This window comes from Gallus gallus, chromosome 13 (genome assembly GCF_016699485.2).
Source record: "Gallus gallus isolate bGalGal1 chromosome 13, bGalGal1.mat.broiler.GRCg7b, whole genome shotgun sequence".
NCBI classification, from domain to species: domain Eukaryota; kingdom Metazoa; phylum Chordata; class Aves; order Galliformes; family Phasianidae; genus Gallus; species Gallus gallus.
Window position 1 is genome coordinate 12,448,427 of NC_052544.1, and position 20,764 is coordinate 12,469,190.

At 44.6% G+C, this 20,764-nt stretch overlaps 1 protein-coding gene across 3 annotated transcripts in view; it reads left to right on the top strand.

The window, feature by feature from the left end:
* GLRA1 (glycine receptor alpha 1) overlaps nt 1-20,764 on the top strand; it is a 51,757-nt gene that overhangs the window by 14,169 nt on the left and 16,824 nt on the right. For 2 of the 3 annotated variants that reach the window (XM_015293917.4, XM_025155016.3), the window contains exons 2-8: nt 3,234-3,364; nt 7,401-7,468; nt 16,422-16,645; nt 18,202-18,284; nt 19,260-19,397; nt 19,542-19,756; nt 20,396-20,542. In XM_015293917.4, the coding sequence (XP_015149403.1) occupies nt 3,234-3,364; nt 7,401-7,468; nt 16,422-16,645; nt 18,202-18,284; nt 19,260-19,397; nt 19,542-19,756; nt 20,396-20,542 (1,006 nt within the window). Of the gene's footprint in view, nt 1-3,233; nt 3,365-7,351; nt 7,469-16,421; nt 16,646-18,201; nt 18,285-19,259; nt 19,398-19,541; nt 19,757-20,395; nt 20,543-20,764 lie in introns of those variants that run through there. The other variant, XM_040647171.1, reaches the window with a different exon arrangement.

Here is a 20,764-nt window from a genome sequence, read left to right on the forward strand (position 1 = left end):
TTTCATCATCAGTAATTTCCTAATCACTGAGTCAGGCCGGGAGATGAGCAGTCCTGGGGGACTTCCAATGGTTGCTTCTGCATGAACTAACAGACAGAGATAATCCCAGAAAGCTCCCAAGGGAGCATCTGGCCAGGACAGATCTGGAGGTGAATAGGAACTGAAGGCTTTTTGGGTGCAGTCTGAGCTGTGCTGTTACAGTAAAGCTGTAAATCCCAACTGTTACACCCAGAGTGAAAGTTTCAGGGTTACGTGAGATACATCTCATCCCTACAAAAGATGGTGGGATGGGCCAGCCTCTGTTTTATATCATTATGGCTGACCTAGAAGGTAGATACACCTGGCTGCTGCTGGAAATGTTTTGTTAGTTCCTCATCCTTTATTTTCTTGCCAAGTCTGAGGGGCAGTTGTCACCCCTAGTTTTAGGAAAACATTAACTAAACAGATACAATCAGGACAAAAGTCAGGACTTACCATTCCTAGGTCACCATGGTACAACACACACAAGCCAACAGAACTCCTAAAACACACCTCAGGAGGCACAAAACCATTCCTGGCAGTTCCAGCACGTCCCCAGCGGTGCTCACAGAAACTGCTCTTGAGGATGGGCACAAAGCTGCAGAAAGCAGTGGGGCTATGAGAGAGTGATCCGCACCCAGGCATCAAATTTATTAGACATCTACTTCCATGCAGTAAATGAGCCTGTGAAATTAATTCTGCTTGCAGAAAGAACCAGAAAATGGCACCCAGGAAGTACCAGCAGACTTGTTCATTGGAAGCAGCGTCAACACATTCAGCATGGGCTCTCACACTGAGTTTACAGAAGAGCTGAACACCCTTTTCTGTGCTCTTCCACCTCATTCTTTAAAAAAATAAAAATAAAAAAATGCCAGGGGAACTGCAGGTTTTAATTATTTTTTTGCACTTAAAGGTTATTTTCTCTTTCTGCTCCCCACCCCCATTTTTTCCACTTCCATCATTCCTCCAGCCTAGAATTAATGAGAAGAAATCAGTGTATTGCACTATCTGGCATCTCCCTGCTGAAGTGGCAGGACTCTTTGGTTACCAAGTCATTTGCTGCTTAATTGAAATCTTTTCTCTGGATTCATTGCCATGCAGGCACTCTATTGGAATGCAGCATTCAAGCCCAGTATCGATCCTCCTCCCACTCCCAGCTTTCCTCCTATATGTTTGCAAATCAATTGCACCAGATTGTTTTCTTTCTTCCAAAAAATTAAATAAATAAAAATAAAAAGTAATCACCCACTCCACAACCCCATTTATCCCTGGAATGCACTACCTGGCCTTTGCATCAGCCCCTAGAGCAGAGATGGGGACAAGAAATGTCACGTGGCGATAGTAAAAGCTAGATCCCCACTTTGTCACACCAACTCCCAGCACAAGTGTGCAGCAAAGTTGAGATAAGGTTCAGTCTGGAACTAAGCTGTGAATACACAAGGGTAAATGATATCCTAGCTTTAGATCCTCACTGGAAATTGTCTGGAATTTATCTCTCCTTTTAGCAGAGAAGAGTGGAAAAGGTAGTGGTCAGAGAACCCTAATGCAGTAGCAGCTTGCAAGAAGTCAGCCTGCATTTGTGGGTTGGCAAGTCATCATCTGCTAATACTGGAAAAAAGAGTCAATGCAACATGTTACTACTGACTCCTGATTTAGAACTTGCTGGTTCAAAATGCTCTTGTCAAGGCTCATCTAGACAACATTTGTGTCCTGAGTCTCAGCTCATTGGCGTTGTACCAACAGGTCTGAGAGCTGAGTCACATTACACAGAAACTATCTCCAAATTCCTCTGGTGGATCTCATGTCAGCACTTAGCACTACACTACCGAGAGGCAGTGGGCCTGGCTTCTGCAGTCTCCTCAGTGTTTTCACCCCAGAAAACACAAAACTTTCCAAAGCAATGCTCTCATGCTGCAAGAGGACTGTAAGATGATGCAGCTGAATACCCTATGCCTGTTGTGAACAGGCTTAGGCCTCTCAGCTGCTCAGCCACAGCAGTTCCCCAACAGCTCTTATACTTAATAACTGGGAACTGAAAAAGGATGAAACAATGAATTGCACTTCCTACAGAGCAGCTCTCTGACTTATTACATATGTGCATTGCAATACCTCCTGTAGGCTTCAGCCAGCAGTAGGCATCTGAACCCACAAGCAGAGACAAATCTTGTCTTAAGCAGCTGGCAAACGGCTTCTTGTTTTTGTTGTTGTTTGGTTAGTTGGAGTTTTATTTGTTTGCTTGATAATCTAGATAATTTTACACCACAGTTTCAGCCTGGGAAGAGATCCGTGTTTGCATAGATGCCATATATCCAGGAATTGAATGGTGCCTATTCCTGTCTTAGAAGTCAAACCTTCTGGCAAGATTGAGGACAGACATCCAGTATCAGGGGTCACTTGTTCCTGCACAGTACCCTTCCTAAGCCAAAATCACCACCTTGCAGGTTCTGCAGACTCCCGTTTAGTCTAAAGACACACAGGCAGCCTTCATCAGGCTTCTAGAGGGGAAGAATTTCACCTTTAAGAGATAAATTACTAACTTCTGCCTTTCTGCTCTAGAGGCCGCATAACTTCCCAAAAGATTTCATTCCCTTCCATTCTCAGCCCAAAATAAGCACAATTTCAAAATCAGATTCCATACAACTCCTGGTCCAGATAATGTGTTTCTGCATCCAAGAGCAAATGCTGACCTGACCAGGAAGCAGGAGGCAAACACACCAATCTCCTCCAGTCCCAAATGCTCTGCAGGAGATATGAAATCATATGGCATCATTTATGCTTCAAATTCCAGATTGCTCCAATCCTACTTGCCTTTAGAAAATTAGACTGGGTAACAAATACGCTCCTTGCTATTTGCAGTGTAATTAAGCAGTAATTGCCGCCTAAGGCTAATCTCAGAGTGTATTTTTCCTGTGGAGCTCAGCGCCAAAGTTCACATTTGTAATTTAGTGGCATGCCAAGGAGCTGTACCTAAACTCACAAAAGGATTTTCTCCACTCATCATCTCTCTCCTACTTTGGTAGCAGCTGGGATTCTATATTCAGAGATGTTTGGGCTGGGCAAACAAATTAGCAGAGACCAGCCTCGTTAGGAGGCCATGTGGGTACCCACCCTGCCTCACTGTGGGAGTAAGATACTCACTGCTCTGTTTCTGGACCCCAAAAACTCCCCAGTATGGGATATGCATTAAAATCTCCTCTTTCTTTCTACTCACACAGCCTGGCAGCTTCCAAAGAAGCTGAAGCAGCAGCACGATCTGCCCCCAAGCCCATGTCTCCTTCTGATTTCTTGGATAAGCTGATGGGGAGGACTTCCGGATATGATGCCAGGATCAGGCCGAATTTCAAAGGTATGCAAAAAAACCAACAACAAAACAACACTTCCTTTGTGGATTTGTTTCATTTTGTGACTGCAGACTGCATGAATACCTCAGTAATTGAATAAGGAACATGATATACCTTTATGTTGTTATGGAATAAGTATGATAATGAGAGATTTGGCACATGGATGCCCTGTGGATGTCTGAAAAGGTATCTCATTTCCACTCAGAATGAAAACAATCTTTTAACAACTTTACATACAGTAGGCATACTTAGATATCAACAGAGAGATGAGGGATCCTGCCAGTCCAAGCAGCGACCAGCAGGGAGCTGAACCTCTTGCAGGTTAGGAGAAGAACTAGCACCTTCTGTGATGCTCCCTTCTTACATCTACTGGAGCCAGAAGGAATCCCTCCCATCAGCTCAGAGGAATTCAGCCAGATTTCAGGGACAGCACTCTGCAATGCTCATTTCTATCATTTTCTTTTCTTTCTTACCACCAAACCTTCCCCCTTCAGAGGAGTCACTGGCCATACTAACACAGGATTACCAGGAACCATTAATCATGGTGACAGCACCTGCCATCCAGCTTCAAACAATAAGCCCTAGCCTGGGCTTTTAAATCCAAAGCAGGATGGGAAGCTCATGCCCTAGTAATCAACCAGGCAACAGAAAGCAACATCTGGAACACAGAGAGTTAAAAATACTTTGAAAACCACCCTATTACTAAAATATGCACGCACAGAAAAGAAATTAAACTTTAATATTTAATGAAATGTGTACATTATCATCTTGCTGAAGGCATCTGTATTGCAATTTTATTTGAGATAATTTAATTTCAGTTTTATTTCTGTGAACTACACCTTCCCCGCAGGGCAGTTTTGCTGGCTTAGCCTCCCACACATAAATCAAGCTCCAATTTATATGGGACGTATAGGAGGTGTTTTACAGAGCTTGGAGTTGCAGCACTCAAAGCACATCATTAAAATTAACCATCAATAACTCATACGGGCATCTTAATGGCTTAGATCTAAATGAAAATAATACCAAAGATCCCTATCAGATTGATTTTTGTGGAGAGGAAGATTAACAAAAAGACTGCATTTTCCTTAAGTGCTGTGAAGGCTGAACTTAGTTCTCAAAATGTGAATCCACAACTAAGGAAAGTACATCCAGGCTTTTTGTTAAGACAGATGATGAAGTCCTAGAGGAGACTCAGGGGAGATCCTGTAGCTCTCTACAACTCCCTGAAAGGAGGTTGTGATGAGGCGAGGTCTGCTTCTTCTCCCATATAACCAGCAATAGGACTACGGGGAATGGCCTCAAGTTGCACCAGAGGAGATGTAGGTTGGATCTCAGGAAAATTTTCTTCACCAAAAGGGTGGTCAGACACTGGAATGGGCTGCCTGGGGAGGCTGGGGAGTCACTGACCCTGCAGGTGTTCCAGAAACATTTAGATGTGGTACTAAGGGACACGGTTTACTGGGGAAACATTGGTGGTAGGCAGACGGTTGAGTGATCTCGGAGATCTTTTCCACCTTGGGTGGAACTCTATGATTCTAAATCCACAACTCAAGCAGTGATAGAGCTGGACCCAGGGGGTGTGGGACAAAGAACAAGGGCTGTAATAGCCTTAACCCCACTGCTGGAAATCTGGATGCCCCCACAACCCTACTCTATAGGGGTTATGTCTCCGTGGCAGGCAGGAAAGCTCCTAGAGCCTAATAAAAACCAGTCTAAAAAAAAAAAATAGTAATAGAAAAAAGAATAGAATAAAAAAAAAAAGACCACTAAGATCTCCAAGTCTGACCCCAACCCATCCCCACTGCCCACATCCCTTAGTGCCACATCTCCACAGTTCTCAAACACCTCCAGGGACGGTGACTCCATTACCTCCCTTGGCAGCCTGTGCATCACTGCTCTTTCTGAGAAGAAATTTTTCCTAATATCCATGCACTGGGCTGAGCTCAGTCCATGCTCATACTGTAGCACACCAGCACAGGATCAGGATAAACAAGGCTGAAATATTCTATGTATATCAGAAGCAGAAGCATATGCATTCATTTAGGACGTTAGCTCAGTGGTTTTCTTATGCTGAGGCTGTTAGGAAGGGAAACCGCATGTATGTTGACTGCCTATAGTTCACCAGCTGGATGCAGAGAAGCATCTTCCTCCTGAGCATTACAGAAGGCATAAGACAAGTACTAAATACTGGTCAGATGTTCACTTTCAGCTGCTGGATAAACTGCCAGCAGAGGAGTTGATTAGCTCCAGACCCCTATTATACAGGCTCATTAAAAGCAGGCCTGCCACAAGCCAGTTGGATAGGAGGGATAGCAAACAGGGGAAGAAGAAACAGGCACCATTTTGTATCTGATATTTTAGCCCATGCTTGTGTTTAATCATCTGGAGAAGGAGCTGAGCAGATTGCACAGCCTGGGAGCTGCTGCTGAGCTGGCAACGGGCTGTCTGGGAGCTGGTTAGACAGAAATGTGCTCGGATTGCTTGGGACTCATACCAAGAAAATCCCAAGCCATGAAAAGCATTGCTGTAACACGGCTGCAGCCTCAGTCCTACAGAGGATGGACACAAAATTTTAAATGAGGCCAAAGCAGGAGATGAGGGAAGGGAAACAGAAGAGCAAACCAAGCTCCAAGCACACCATTCATTTCCACGCAGGAGGAAGTTAGCACTGATTATGGGCACAAGCTTCTTGTTAAAGCTGCTCTCCTGCTCCCCAGAAGTAGTTCATCTGACAGCAGCTGCCAGACATCTGCAGATGTGGCCTCAGAAGACAAGCATCACCCCCTGAGAGCTGCAGAGCCACCAGGCAGTGTTTGAGATGCAGACACCATCCCAGTAAAGGATGGTGGAAGAATCTAAAAATTCCCACTTGCAATTTCCACAGATCTATTTCTTCCCAGAAACAGATCACAGGGACCATGCAAGACTAATTCACCCGGTGTTAAATAGGGACTTTTATTCCTGGGGTGTCCCCTGCTTCCCGTGCATGCACCTTTCCCCGTCATGCACAGGGCAACACCAGCAGCAGCTCCCCAGGCAGAGGTCCCTTTTGCTTCACCCCTCCCCTTGTCAAAGCTCTACAGAAATCCTGCCATGTGGGTAAATCACTGGCGACCCATGCACATGAGGCAAGACATTGCCCTGGTTCCAAAGTACTCTCCAGCTTTTTTGCTCTGTGCTGCATTTACAGCTCTCAGCATGTTCCTAGGACCAAATGCAGTATTTCCACCTCACACTCGCCAGGCAATATTGTTATTCTCCTTCATTAATACCAGTAACAAACAGACTGATATCCCCTAAAACCTTTCTAACCACAGTGTTTTCATCCTTTAAATCCCTTAACTGGCCCCTTAACTTTTCTAACATGAACAGATTAAACAAAGCTTCATTCTAAAAAGCAAAGAAAACTCAAGAGAAGCATGGCCCAAAACCTGGCATTACCTTCATCCAAAACAGGACAGCCAGAAAACTTCTGCTGGCACATCCTGGCAATCTCCCATCTAGCTGTGAGCATCAGCAAATATGAGTTATCACGGGGGATATTAGATCCACTGCCCCACCTTATCCCTAAGGGATACTGCCTAGTGCTGCACCAGGTCTATAAGGATCATAGGGTCATAATCCAGACATTCAGAGGGAAAGACAAAGACAGAGCTCTAAACACCAGAGCCCTTCAGTAGTCTCTTAGCTCTTTCCAATGCCATCACGTCCAAGGTGAGCTTAGCACCCACACAGCAATGTCAAGATATCTGAAAAGCAGTCCCGCCTGGCTGTGATCTATTCATTTTCATCAAAACAGTTTACAGAAGAGGTATATAAACACTCACCCAAACAGTGGAGCAGAGGTGAAGCAAGAGCACTGTCTGACGTCAAACCGGCATCAGACCCAAGGCTAGACTCAGCCAGGTCATCCAGACAGCATTCCCAATCTCACCTCTCAGCCCCACAGTGGTCACAGCAGGCTTCAATATTGCAGAGTGGAAATATTTTGTCTTATAAGCACACAGTGAAGTGCTGTTCCAATCTGTATTTGTCATGCAGGCCCACCAGTGAATGTCAGCTGCAACATTTTCATCAACAGCTTTGGTTCGATTGCAGAAACGACTATGGTAAGTAAAAATCACAGCACAGCTGTTCTGCTACTGGCTCAGCCTCACTGCACTCCCAGCCAACACGGCATCCTCTGCTTTAGCGTGACCAGAGGAAAATGTCTCTGTATTCCCAAGTTTACCTGAGGTTTGAGTAAATTCCTGGTCATCACACTCCTCTCACAGGTTAAGATCACTATTCATTTGCAATTCCACGAAAACATTGCACAAGCAAAGTATAAAGGTCAAAAAAAAGGAACAAATGAAGTCTTTCCTAAAACCTTGACCAAGACTCCAAGCTCAGAGACAGCTGCAGTTGCTTTGTATTAAAGGGCATTTAGATCACAGAACACTGAATCAAATCTCTTAAACGAAAGGAAAACAGCTGAATTCAAATCCAGCCTGCAACAGATTCCGTATTTGCAAAGATTAGGAGAATCACTGGATTTGGATTTTCCGGGAGACATTAGAAAAATCATTGCCTAGCAGAAATTTTCTTCTTCCTTTAAATCAATATTCGCAAGTTAAGGCCAACTTTGGGCAAGATTAGTGAACGTGGCTAAAAGCTTGATTGAATTGGCAAGGCACTAGGAGGAGAGAATCAGGAGAACAGGAGATAATTGCCCCATCTAAAAACTATCATAGATTGGTTGCGACATGATCAGTGAACAGCAAACAGAAGCTCTGGAGGTGCAATACTTTAGCCATGTGCTAATTAAAGACAATCCAGAAATATGGTGTTTAATTACACTTTGGTAATTCTTTATCTAGGAAGGGGTTGAACGAAGAAAGCAAATCCCACTTTCAGGTGTTCTGTGCAGTCTCTTAGGATGTTATAGACCTTACACATGGGTCATATCCCAACTCTACAAGTTACTTGTAACGTACACCACAGACAGAGGACATCAACAGCTCTTTCTCTATATATAGAGTTATGAGTCTCTTCTAATACTACTCTTCATGCTTTTCTTCTGGCAGTGCTTGGGGTGGGAGGTGTTCAGGAGTATAAAATAGCCACGACTCTGTCCAAGCTCAAAGAAATAGGTGGGTTGCAGAACGTCAAAGTTTAAAGATGAGAAGTGCACTCATGGATTCGCATACAAAGTAAGAGAAAGAACTAGAACTGAAATACACCTTTGTTCCCAGTTTACTGTTTTATTGGATACATCCTATGATGTTACAGACAGTTCTTCACAATTCAGCAGGGAAAACCCACTGACTGCAAGAGAGAGCGGCAGGCCCACAAGGGATCCCTGTGCAACATACAGAGCACATTACACAGTGACATGTTTTTTAATATATCTGTCCTACACCTCAAGACGTATTGGAGCAGTCATACAAAGATGCCACAGCATCCCTGTAAGAAGGATGATTCATCAAATTAGCATAAAGTAGCGCAAGAAAGAAATGCAATTCACCTCCAAGACATGCTGCAGGGACTTGCTATCCTCTCCAGATGCCCCCCATTTCATATTCTATCTTCCGTAAAAAGAAATTCCCATGGGAACCCAAGAGCACCCTCTGGGCACATTGCTTTGTCTAGAAATACCCAAGCCAGCTCTGACAAGCTAGCCCAGATGTCAGGCTGACACAACACTGCACACAACCTAATATAATGCACTTCTTTGGGGACTGTGTTTTCTCTTGTAAACGCTGACAAGGACACAAACAACACAGGTACTGAAGCATTTAAAAAATGAGGACCCAGCGAGTAAGCGCAATCTTTAGAATTTGCTAATTTGGGATTTACCCTGCAGAGAAGCCAGGCTCTCTTTGCAGCAGGTCCAACAGACGATGCCAGCTCTCCACCAATGTATTTGGGAAGGGAGGAAGGTCCTGTCGTGGAGCACTTGAATTGGAACAAATGATCAAATTAGGGGAGAAAAAAACGTTTGAGTGCATAAAGAAGGACAAGGTCCATCACTGACTTGCAGGACTGACTACAGTAACGCTTCACCAACTGCTTCAGTGATCACAAGGGAGGGAACAGCTTTGTGGTTTAAAAAAATCACAGCCATTAGGTACCCAAATGGCTACATCCAGGCCCAGGAGTGCTGCATCATCCTATAACTTCACTAGTAGATTCAGGAAGAGACAGACTTTTATAGACACCACAAATGTAATTAGAGAAGCCTTTAAAAATAATCAGTAATGGCACTTCTAGTTCCTACACAAAACACTACTGTTGGTATTTGAGTTTATAGCGACTGAATCTCCCAAATCATGAGGTCACTGAGCAGAGGGTTAGAGAGGCTGGAGGTGAAGGCTCCCTTACAGCTTAAAGCATCATGGAAGATAGAGGAAGAGGAGAAAATTCCAGAATAGAGACTGAAATAAGCATTTGACATGGTCATTGAAGTCTACTAGTGCAACAGCATGTCATCAATAGGGTAAAACTAACCTGTTTCATAACAGTCTAATCTGAGCTCACGTTCCCTATTAGTAGGCAAACAAGCTAACACCTAGGGTCTACAGACCTCAGAAGGGAGACAATGGGTTGCAACTAAGAGAAGGCACAGAGCTCCCAACACGTGCAGAAAGCTGGCCCCTGTTTCGCAGAAGTTCTAAAGGAGTCAGGCAAGAAATGGAGTTCTAGAAACTCTGGCAAGGAGAGGAGAAAATAAACACAACTGAAAAAAAAAATAAGAGACAGTCACCCACCATGTTGAAATCCCCAGAAGAGATCTGAATTAGAGCAAGGGAAGTAAACTCCTTTCAGCATCCCAAAGAGCTGGAGACCAAGCATAAAAGCCTTTAGTGATGCCCATAATTGATGGGACATTTATGCTAGATTGTGGCTCATATACTACACTCATCAACCTTGCTTGCATTCAACTCTAAGGACAAGGGAATATGCAATTGGGAACATCTCCCCAAACCGAGCAAGTGCTTCTATTGGAAAGACATTACCAGATATAGAAGCCAGATGGGTCCAGACAGCCTCCTTCCGTCCCAAAGCATTACTGCAATAGAGCATCCGACAGCAGGGGACTTCAGATGACAAACAGAGGATGCATCCACTTTATCAGCTTACTTTTATTTTAAAAACAAAAACACATTAAAAATAAAGAGCAAAAACAATTTTCTCTCAGCTTTACCAGGGTAGGAAACCTATAGCAAAGCTACCAAAAAAATCATTCAGAAATGAAACAGAAGTCAAACACCCAGGGAACAGAGTCTTGTTCTTCAGCAAATAAACAATTCAGGATTATCTGAACACTCCATCTAACAAATTTCCTGCTATAACAAAAGTCTTGGAATAAAGCAATGCCCTTGATCTCTTTTCCTGTAGAAGCTCAGTTTTACTCATAGATATCTAGCTGGCTTAGGCAGCTGGGAGTATTTTCTCTACAGTGAAGGCAGATAAAGAAGGAGAAATATTCTTGGATATCATCACCTCAAGTTGCCAGGAGCTGGACTGAGTGCTCAAGGCAACTCCTCCCCATCCCATATTTTTAAAAGGGCTCACAAAAGTCTACAAAGCTATCAGCACAGTCTCCCTCACACACAGTACACGTATGCAAATTTATCCTTGCTGCTTTCATGCCATAGTCATCCCATCTAAAAAGAGCAAATCAGACGTAACCTTCCAAACAGCTGCAGCACAGTCACATTTACTCTCCCAGCATCTCCTAAGGACAGGAGAAGCTAAAGGCTGCAACCATCCAAATGCAAAATACTTGTTCAGAGACATCTCTGCACATGAGCCTTCCAATCAGATAACAAACCATTCCTGCAAAACAGGCTGAACAATTCACTCCAGCCTCACAAACCACAGGGCAGCAAACACGACTGATACAATATATGGGTCATGTATTAAATAATGAATCCACCCACCCCAAGGTCAGCCAAAGACATGAGTATCAACACACAAAGCCTGCAACAAAGACTGGTTTTTGAGCTTGGTTTTCTGCTGTCAGTCATTCGTAAAACTGCCAGCCCTGCAGAGATGACAGATATGTAACAAGTCACCCAGTGCAAAATGAAAAGGTTTCCACAGCATCTAACAGCCTGCTGCGGTTTCAGTGTTAGACCAGCAGTGTTTTGAACCCCTCTGTGGTTGGAATTTGTTGTTGCACTGAGCGGACCAGGGAAGGAAAACAAATAAACAAAACGAGACCATGTAACACCTTACATACAGCAATGCATACACAAGCTGAAGAACAAAACTTATTACTAAATCCTTAAGTTTGAAATTCAGGATGGCTACTGCAATGAAAGAAAGGATTTTGCTTTGGAAATCAGCATGATTTTTGCCCAGGAAGGGATGGAGAATTCACAAAGTCTTCCCCATGCACCCAAATAGCAGCTTACTTCCTGACATCCCCCACGCCCTGCAGGCCAGTGGCTCTGCAATTCTGCAGGCACAATACACAGAAACAAAATTTGTGAATGCAGAGCCAATTTGCATACACCCTATTGATAGACTTCCATATTTTATATCCCACATATATTATTTCAAATCATTTTTCACAAGATGCAGTGTTTCTCCAGCTCTTCACTTCAGGTTCCCTTATAGTGACACACTACTGTGGTATACAGCAAAGATTCTGCTAGTAAAGATAAACGTACTAACAAACGAGTAGGTGAACCTATGACAAATGACATTAAAATCTTACATGGCAAACCTCAGACAACCTCAGTTTACAGCCAGAGTAATGGGGCAGCGTGGGGAAAGAAGGAAATATTCTTCTCTTCCCCCTGAAATGGTCACAGAATGTTGCTCTTGCATGCTGGAGAAATAGGAGATGAAAGCTAAGCACCCAAAAGCATGAGATAGACCAGGCAGGGCAAACCAAGGGCTTCCCATTTCCACATAGCATCACACAGCTATTAAAGCATACAGGAAACACTTGGAAAATGGGATTTTGCAGCAGCATGTAAAGCAACCAGAGCTGTAAGAGGTGCAGTGCTAGAAAGCGGCGCAGGGGGAAACAGCTGCATTTTAGGATGGAGAGAACAGTTCGAGGCCTTCACTGGACAGCATTCAGGGCTGAGTTCACCCAAGTGAGTTACACAACACTCAGCTCGCAAGGAAACAGGAGCTGTAAGCCAATGCAGTGCCAGGGCCCTTCCTATTAGGGCCAAGGATCCGGAGGCAGGCTGCCAGGCCCCACAGCAGAGCGCACAGCCCCACTTCCTCATCCCCCCTCCCCGCAGCAGCAGAGGCCCAGTGCAGGCTGCTGCCCGGAGCCTGAAGGGGGAGATGCCCCTGCTTGGTAGAGAAGCCCAGTAAAGTTGCCAGCTCCAAAAAATGCACCTATTAAACATCAAGATGCAATTTCCCCCCCTTCCTGTGCACTTACTTTTCATCGAGCAGCAGTCCCTCCTCAGCAGAGCCTCCTACAGCCACAGAGAAAGTCCCACCACAGGCTTAGAACCAGCTGCAGCTGTGTGGGGCTATCAGGGCCTCATTAACCCAGCCACAGCCTGCACCTGGGGGGGGTCAGTAATTAAAAAGAAAAAAAAAAAAGTATTTGCTCCTATTCTGGAGAATTATCTCCATGAGACCACAGGCCCTGTGCTCTGCCTGCCAGGCGGGACAGTCACCTGAGGGAATTTGGTCTGTGCCTTGTTTCTCCCATCAGCAAAATGCAGAGTCTGAATCAGGGACTGAAAGCTTTTGGGTTCCCTTGCAGCCTCCATCCCCTTGACTCACAGCCCTTCCCCAGCCTGCCACACACTGCTCAGCACGTCCCATGGTTGTGGTACCTTGGGAAGGAACGGTCTCATATAACCTTCCATCTCCTTGGCTCCTTGTGAGGCTGCTACGAAGAATTTCACTTCAGCATTGTCAAACTGAATACCTTGATCACCTCAATTATTTCTTTTTCCTGCCCTCTGGCATTTCCCTCTTGGAAGCAAAAGGCCTTTGTGCCGTACTGCAGAGCTGGATGCTATCACAACCCAGGCTTGCTGCTCCCCAGCCAGCCAGAGGAGCGGGCTGCATGAAGTAATCAATGCCTGGATGTGATCAGCACACAAATGAGAAGCTCAAGTGATAAGGAAATGGAGAAAGGTTTTTTGTTTTATTTTATTTTATTTTGTGCTGAGTTTGCATCCCCAGTTCAATCCTTTTCTGCTTGAAAGTTCACATCCGAAATTGGCTTGCTCTGTCCATCATCTTGCACTGTGCACTTCTTGGCGATGCTAAGTAAGATCTCAAACAATAGCACCCAGGAGAAATGCTGTACAACTCCAGGTAGCCAAAAAATGAGCGTTATTCAGCTTATCACCTCTCAGCTTGACTGCAGTGCCTAGGCACAAGGCTCTGAACACACGGGATCCTTTGGCTGGTACAGCCCATACTTCTGGCTGCATCACAGCCTCAGGCATGGCATATTTGCTCTCCATGCCTTATGGTGGCTCCTCAGGCAGTGTCATGTCCAGTTTGCAAACACAGTGTGTGTTTTCACATTGTGTTTAAATAAGCCTGGATGCAAGAAATCTAAAAGGCTGCTCAACATCTCCACTACTACTGCGCAGTTCAGCTACCTATCATTAGGGAAAACTGTCTATGAGGAGAAAACCATTCCCCATGGCCAGGCCAGGACTGTGGAATAAAACTAATGAGAATAAAGATCTTCATACACACACACACAAGTGAACAGCCTCTGGAAGGACGTGGTGCAGTTATCACATTCACAACATGCCTCTGGAGTGTTTCCATTTAGGATACAACCAGAGGACACACTGCAGATGTTGTCTATGGTCTCATGACTGCTGTAGTGGCAAAGTGAATCACACTGCACCTCTTTTCTCACCCTTTCCCTTTCTTTTGGCAAGTTTTGTAGCTGAAGCAGTGATTTCACTCCAGCAGCAAAGCCTGTCTGCAGTAACGCAGACCACTGTAGAGAGATTGGCTCCTTTCTCCCCTTTCCAACACTCCATCAGGCTGAGAACACTTCTGGGCAGCTCACACTGAAGTTGCTTCCAAACATGAGTTTAATTTGTGTTGTACATGACATAAACTCCCATCTAGAGCTGACCTGCTTGCATCTAGCTTATTTGTAGCTGAATAAGCAAAACAACCTTTTGCTTTCTACCTATTAGGTCAGTGACACTGATTTCCCCTGACTGCGATGGCTGCAGGTCTTTACACACAGAAAAGGGAGAAGTGAAAGTATACAAGTTGTTCGAGGAGCTGCTGCGTGCCGTGGGAAGTGGAGATTCAGGGTTGTTTTCCTCTTTCAGGTTTGCATGATTGCACTAAGATCTTGGTTCCGAGCTGTCTGCAGCTATTCGCATTTTCTCAAGGCACATTATCTGGGGGGGACAGAGCTGAATAATTAAGTCAGAGGGAGCCACTAGGACTCGTGAAGGTGACATTTGGAATGTCAGCAGAAGGAGAGAGTGTTGCAACTCTTTACATGTTCAGAAGTCTGCTCCTTTTAGCATCAAGTCCTTGGTCCATTTGCTGTTGTCACAATCACTAACGTCATTACCAGCTTCTCTGCTCCGAGGATGCAGATGCCACTAAGTGGTCTGAAACAGAGTTCCAGAACACAGGCTATGAGCTACCTTGTCCAAAACAGCAAATCGCCCAATACACAGACCTCTCCCAACCCTCCAGTGTGACAGGATCTGTGAAACTCACATCCTCCCACGCAAGAGGCTGTGGGTTCATGGCTGAGCGAGCACGAGGCTGCAGTATCAGCCAGACTCTCCTCCAAATGAACTCTTCAAATCCAGAGCCTTGCGTTCTACAGATGGAAAGAACAGATCTGATGGCAGCATCCTGCCATCTCCTCACAGATGCCAAGTATTGTCTCACTGAAAGAAAGATCCTAGTGCCTGCAGCAGGTATTAGACACTGGCAAGCACATCAGAGCCCTTCCATTACCCATCCCTTTATAGAAGTCTTCAAAGTACATCAGTATAAGAAAGGCACCAAAGAGACCCTTAATCATGATAGGAACTATTAGTTTGGGATAGGGCAGTGAAATTGGTTTAATATGTGCAGCTTTTTAGTTGTAGCTTGCCTCTATACTTAGAAATGTCAATTAATTTATGGACACGGCCCTTTCATTCCTCTCCTGATAGCTGGCATGTCCTCTCCCCATTTCAATTTGTTGGCTCACTTTCTTTTGTGAAATTCAGCAGAAAAGGGACATACAGTTCACCCCAGGAGAACAGAAACTGAGTTTAATTGTCCACAAGAGCATCCAGGACATCTGAGCCAGACCTCAGCAGCCAGCCTTGGACTGGAGAGCTCAGGGGAGCTGTAAGACAGAAGGCTGTGAGGTAGATATCAGTGTGGTGCTGGGGGACCAGCAACAGCTAAAGATGGCTAGCCCATAAAATCTGCAGCATTCATGGCATTTTAATGTTAGAGAGGGGAAAACAACACTTGTGATTAAGAAAGGAGATGCCATGCACTTCCCTCCCACGTTCATACTCTCATCAAGGGCATCAGCTCCCATCAGTTCAGCTGAGTTACCTTTATATTAGTGTTACCCTTATATTAGTGTACACACAGGGCATCTCTCTTCCACAGACTGCCTGTGTCACTGTGCCTTTTTTTCTTAACAAGACTGAAGGAATCATAGGTAGTCACAATATGGGATGGTTCAAAGCTGAAAGGAAGCTGGCTTCAGTGTCCCCCTCCCTCAGCCCTCTGCAACAGTTACCTTGCTGCTACCAGCCCTTATGACAACTGCAACTGAACATTGCTTCTCCAGCTCTGGGGTTAAGACTAGAGGTCCCGACACTTCACACATAGCTGAGTTCTGTGATGGAGGGATGCAGAGTTAGACAGCTGCTCGTACTATGAGATAGCTGTAAGCTACAGAGCTAAAAATATCAATGGCTTCCTGAGAAATAATACAAAGAAGGCTCGCCATAACTTGGGAATGTAGGTCTAGGTGGGATTTGGCTTTGAGAGCAATTTTAGCACATGCTCCCCATTTCTCAGCATTTTTAATCTGCCCTGAGCACTGATTGTGTTTCTCTGCTCCCTGTTTGCACCGTGCAGGATTATAGGGTGAATATCTTCCTGCGGCAGCAATGGAACGATCCGCGGCTCGCATACAATGAATACCCAGATGACTCCCTGGACCTGGACCCTTCTATGCTAGACTCCATCTGGAAGCCTGACTTGTTTTTCGCAAATGAGAAAGGGGCCCATTTCCATGAGATTACTACAGACAATAAGCTGCTGAGGATCTCCAGAAATGGGAATGTACTCTACAGCATCAGGTGAGCTGACTGAATGGGGAGAGCTCCACAAAAATAAGGGAGGGCAGAGCTACATTCCTGCTGTTTGAGCCTAAAATAGGCAAGCAGACACTTTGAGCGCGCCTTTGGGTAAAGGGAATTAAGCTGTAATATTTCAAGGAGATCATCCATTAACAGTGTCATAGCAATATGGTGAGAAGAGACCACCGGAGGCCTCCCATGAATATGGCTACTTGAAATAGTCAAGGCTCTCAGAAGAAGGTGGGCTTTGCCTCACAGATTCAAAGCTCACTACTGGGTTCACCTAAAAACACTGCTGGGGATTTTGCTCCCTGATCCCTACTCAGAACACACTTGTCCAGCATGTGTGTGCTGCCCATCTTATGACATTGCTGCAGCCACAGTCACTCATTTCATGTCTGGCAGATATTTAATATTAATTCTTCCCAAGGAGCTTGTTTAAAGACATAACTCAAGGCTTATATCTCATTGATCAGGGGTGGATTCCTCTGCCAAAGAGGCAATGAAAAATACAACGTGGGCAAAGGCTAGTGGAGGCTCTTTTCTACACAGATATTGGTTTATATACAGAAAATTCAGTTGTTTTCATAAAAAGAAGTCATGAACAAGTCAATTCCTTCTTCTGTCACAACATCTTTTGTCACATCTCTAAACTCATGAGTTTGGGTTAAGATCTTTCCTCCCTGCTAAGTCTCTCGTACATCTGATAGAAAAATTCAATTCTTATCCTCCAGAAAATTCTGCTATTTCTACATCGAGGCAAAAAGCTGAAAAATCTAAATGCTTTAGGGAACGACATTTTCAGTATTATCAAACCAAATAACACAAGTCCATCTATCTGAATGAAATCATTTAATATCAGCCTGCTGAACTAAGCAAACATTTTGAACATAGATTGAGGTACAGGACAGCATCGCAGCTTGCCATGGGAAATGCAGCCAGCACCTGGTGGAAAGATGAAGCTAGAGGTCTCAAGAGGCACAGTGGGAATTCAGAAAGATACAGCCACACTGACTTGCCAAAGGGCATTTTCCTTGCAGAAAATTACACCCAAATCTCTCATTCCTCCCACAGAGATCTGTGATCTTGACCAAAGTTCTTTGTTTATTCTGATACAGAAAAGTTGTGTTCAGAGATTTCCAAACAGTGTCAGTCTCTAAAAAAATGTATGTTGGGCCCAGAGGATAGGTTTGGGCTCTCTGATAATCCAGACTGTTGTGAGCCCAAGGCAAGAAATGAAGGCAGAGGCAGCAAAACTTTGATGTGGGAGCATTCTCTTCTGCACAGTCCAAGATAGTATTACAGTGAAACAGCACCTGTCGTTTCATCAGTCCCTGCCAGGAATTATTTCACAGACCCAAATTCTTGGCATTTCTGATGGTTTCCAACAGCATGTGTGAAAGCACAGGCAGGAAAGAAGTGAATAATCAGTCATTCCCTCCATCACACCAGACAAGTTACCAGCCTGTATGCAACATTTGGCGTCTGAGAGGGTTCATTCCCTCATCAGTTCCACAAACTGTACATCACTGCCCTGTGCTGTCTTCTCTCCTTAGGATCACGCTGACTCTGGCCTGCCCCATGGACCTGAAAAACTTCCCCATGGATGTACAGACATGCATCATGCAGTTAGAAAGCTGTGAGTCCTGTGCACCTCTCCATTTTCAGGAAGAGACAATGTGTTTCTCCTCTCCCCTTTCCACACCTTCTCCATCCCCGTCTGCAACTCCTTTCCTGTTCAGTCTTCACTGGCTTCTCCCTGGATGGAAGAGAAAGGGGGGTGGGCAGTTGGGACAAGCTTGCTCATTGTGCATGCCTGGGGCTGCTCTTTTTCAGCTTTGTTTCTCTCATTCTTCCCTGCCAGCATCCCCTCCACAAAACCCACACAATCACCTGCATCTACGTCTTCAGCCAATGCCAGCAATAAAGTTTACCATTAGAGATTGGAAACTTACAACAGATGAGAGCACAGCCAATTTAGATGCCACCAATATAAGAATCAACATCTAAACTGCCTCAAGCCAGTGTGTGATTAGAGACCCCTACTCTTGGTTTAGCTGCATTTCATCCCATCCCAATAAGTGTTTGTACAGGATTTTCAATCCATTCAGCATGTAACTTTTCCTAGACAAGCTAAACCTCATAAAGTCCCAAGAGAGGTGCCTGGCTTGCTTGTATTTACATTGGCCTTTCAGTTTGGAGGAGAAGGGTGAAAGTGCTCTCTGCTGCAGATGGGATGTTTTTCTCTCTGGATGAACATTTGCCCCTTGTACATGATGTTTATCCCAGAGGAGGGAAAGATATGAATAACTTCTTTCAGAGAAAGAGGTCAGGTTCGAGGGAAAAAAAGCAGCTCAACAAGCCCTTTTTCAAGTGAAAATATGACTTTCTACAGACAATATATTGAACATCCCCACAGCTCCAGAGCAGGTCATTACCCTAGCTTTTACTGTATACACATGCAGTTCTGCTTCAGCCTAAATCCCACACTTCACAGCATTGCCAAAACACCAGGTTAAGACCCTGCCTCCAAGCTCCCTTCTATAAGCATATCCCTTTCCAGATGAGTGTTTAGTATGCATTTCACATGATATTTGTTCTCTCCTCTCAATAGTTGGCTACACAATGAATGATCTAATATTTGAGTGGCAAGAAAAAGGAGCTGTACAAGTTGCTGACGGGCTGACATTGCCTCAGTTTATCCTAAAAGAAGAAAAAGACTTGAGATACTGCACAAAACACTACAACACAGGTCAGTGCTGTTTAACCTTAGCTCATGGATTCATCAGAGATGAACTCAGGACTGTGCGTTTACCAGAATACCAGACATGAGTTGAGAACAAAAAGCTCACTGTGCCTTACCAATAACTTTCCATGTGTCTCCTGTCCTTATCAGGCAAATTCACCTGTATAGAAGCTCGTTTTCACCTGGAGCGGCAGATGGGTTATTATTTGATCCAGATGTACATCCCCAGCCTCCTCATTGTCATTCTGTCCTGGATCTCCTTCTGGATCAACATGGATGCTGCACCTGCTCGTGTTGGCCTGGGGATCACCACCGTGCTCACTATGACCACTCAGAGCTCCGGTTCCCGAGCATCACTGCCCAAGGTAAGTGGCAAAAATGATTACTTTCTAGGGTAGCACATGTGTAAGCAACAACACAGATCCTCCTGCTCAACACAAGAGGTGTTTTGCTGCCACTGCACTATTCCAGTTTAAGGGCAAGCAGAACAAATTCCAGTCCCCTCCTACACAATTTTTAACTTAGTTTCCATGACAAGGAGTAGAGCTTCCCTAAAGAAAATGCTCATCCTGAGATCCATTTCAGGTCTCAGTAGCCAGGAGCTCTGCACCTTACAACACTTGCAACAAGCAGACAAGGATATGCATGCTGCAATCTGGCTTTAACTCATTTGATCATAGTACTTGCACAATAGCACTGAATTTAACTCTTACGAAGATAGTTTGGGTTACTGTTTTCCCTGCATGTAAACCATCACAGTAAGACATGGCCAAATTGTAAATTGTGAAATTATTACTACTGGATAACACACAAGAACTTTCAGTCACCTGTTAATACATTCATATTAAATGACATAGATTTTAGTATCCAAGAGCAGCCGTCAACCATATCATGGCTTGGCCAAATCCTTCTAAAGACTCTGTGAGCAACTGGAAAGAATGGCAAGTTAAAAGGCTTTTGCATGAACTAGCTATCACATCCCCGTCTCTCCTTCTGACTCGTAGGTGTCTTATGTGAAGGCCATAGACATCTGGATGGCTGTGTGCTTGCTGTTTGTGTTCTCTGCACTTCTAGAGTATGCTGCTGTCAACTTTGTGTCCCGGCAGCACAAAGAGCTTCTCAGGTTCAGAAGGAAGAGGAGGCATCATAAGGTAATACATAAGGCATGAAGGACATGGCTGGAATCTCTCCCAGGAGAGCATCACTTCATGGCCAACTGTCCAGGGACATCTCCTGTATATTGTCAGATAGTAAGGAGGACCATGCAACAAGAAGCAGGGCAAGCTCAATAAATTTCATCTCTTCTAACAGCCTGCTGACCCCAGGAGTCTAGCAAGCTGTTTTCTGATAGCTAGTTGAGCAGTCTAAGCCAA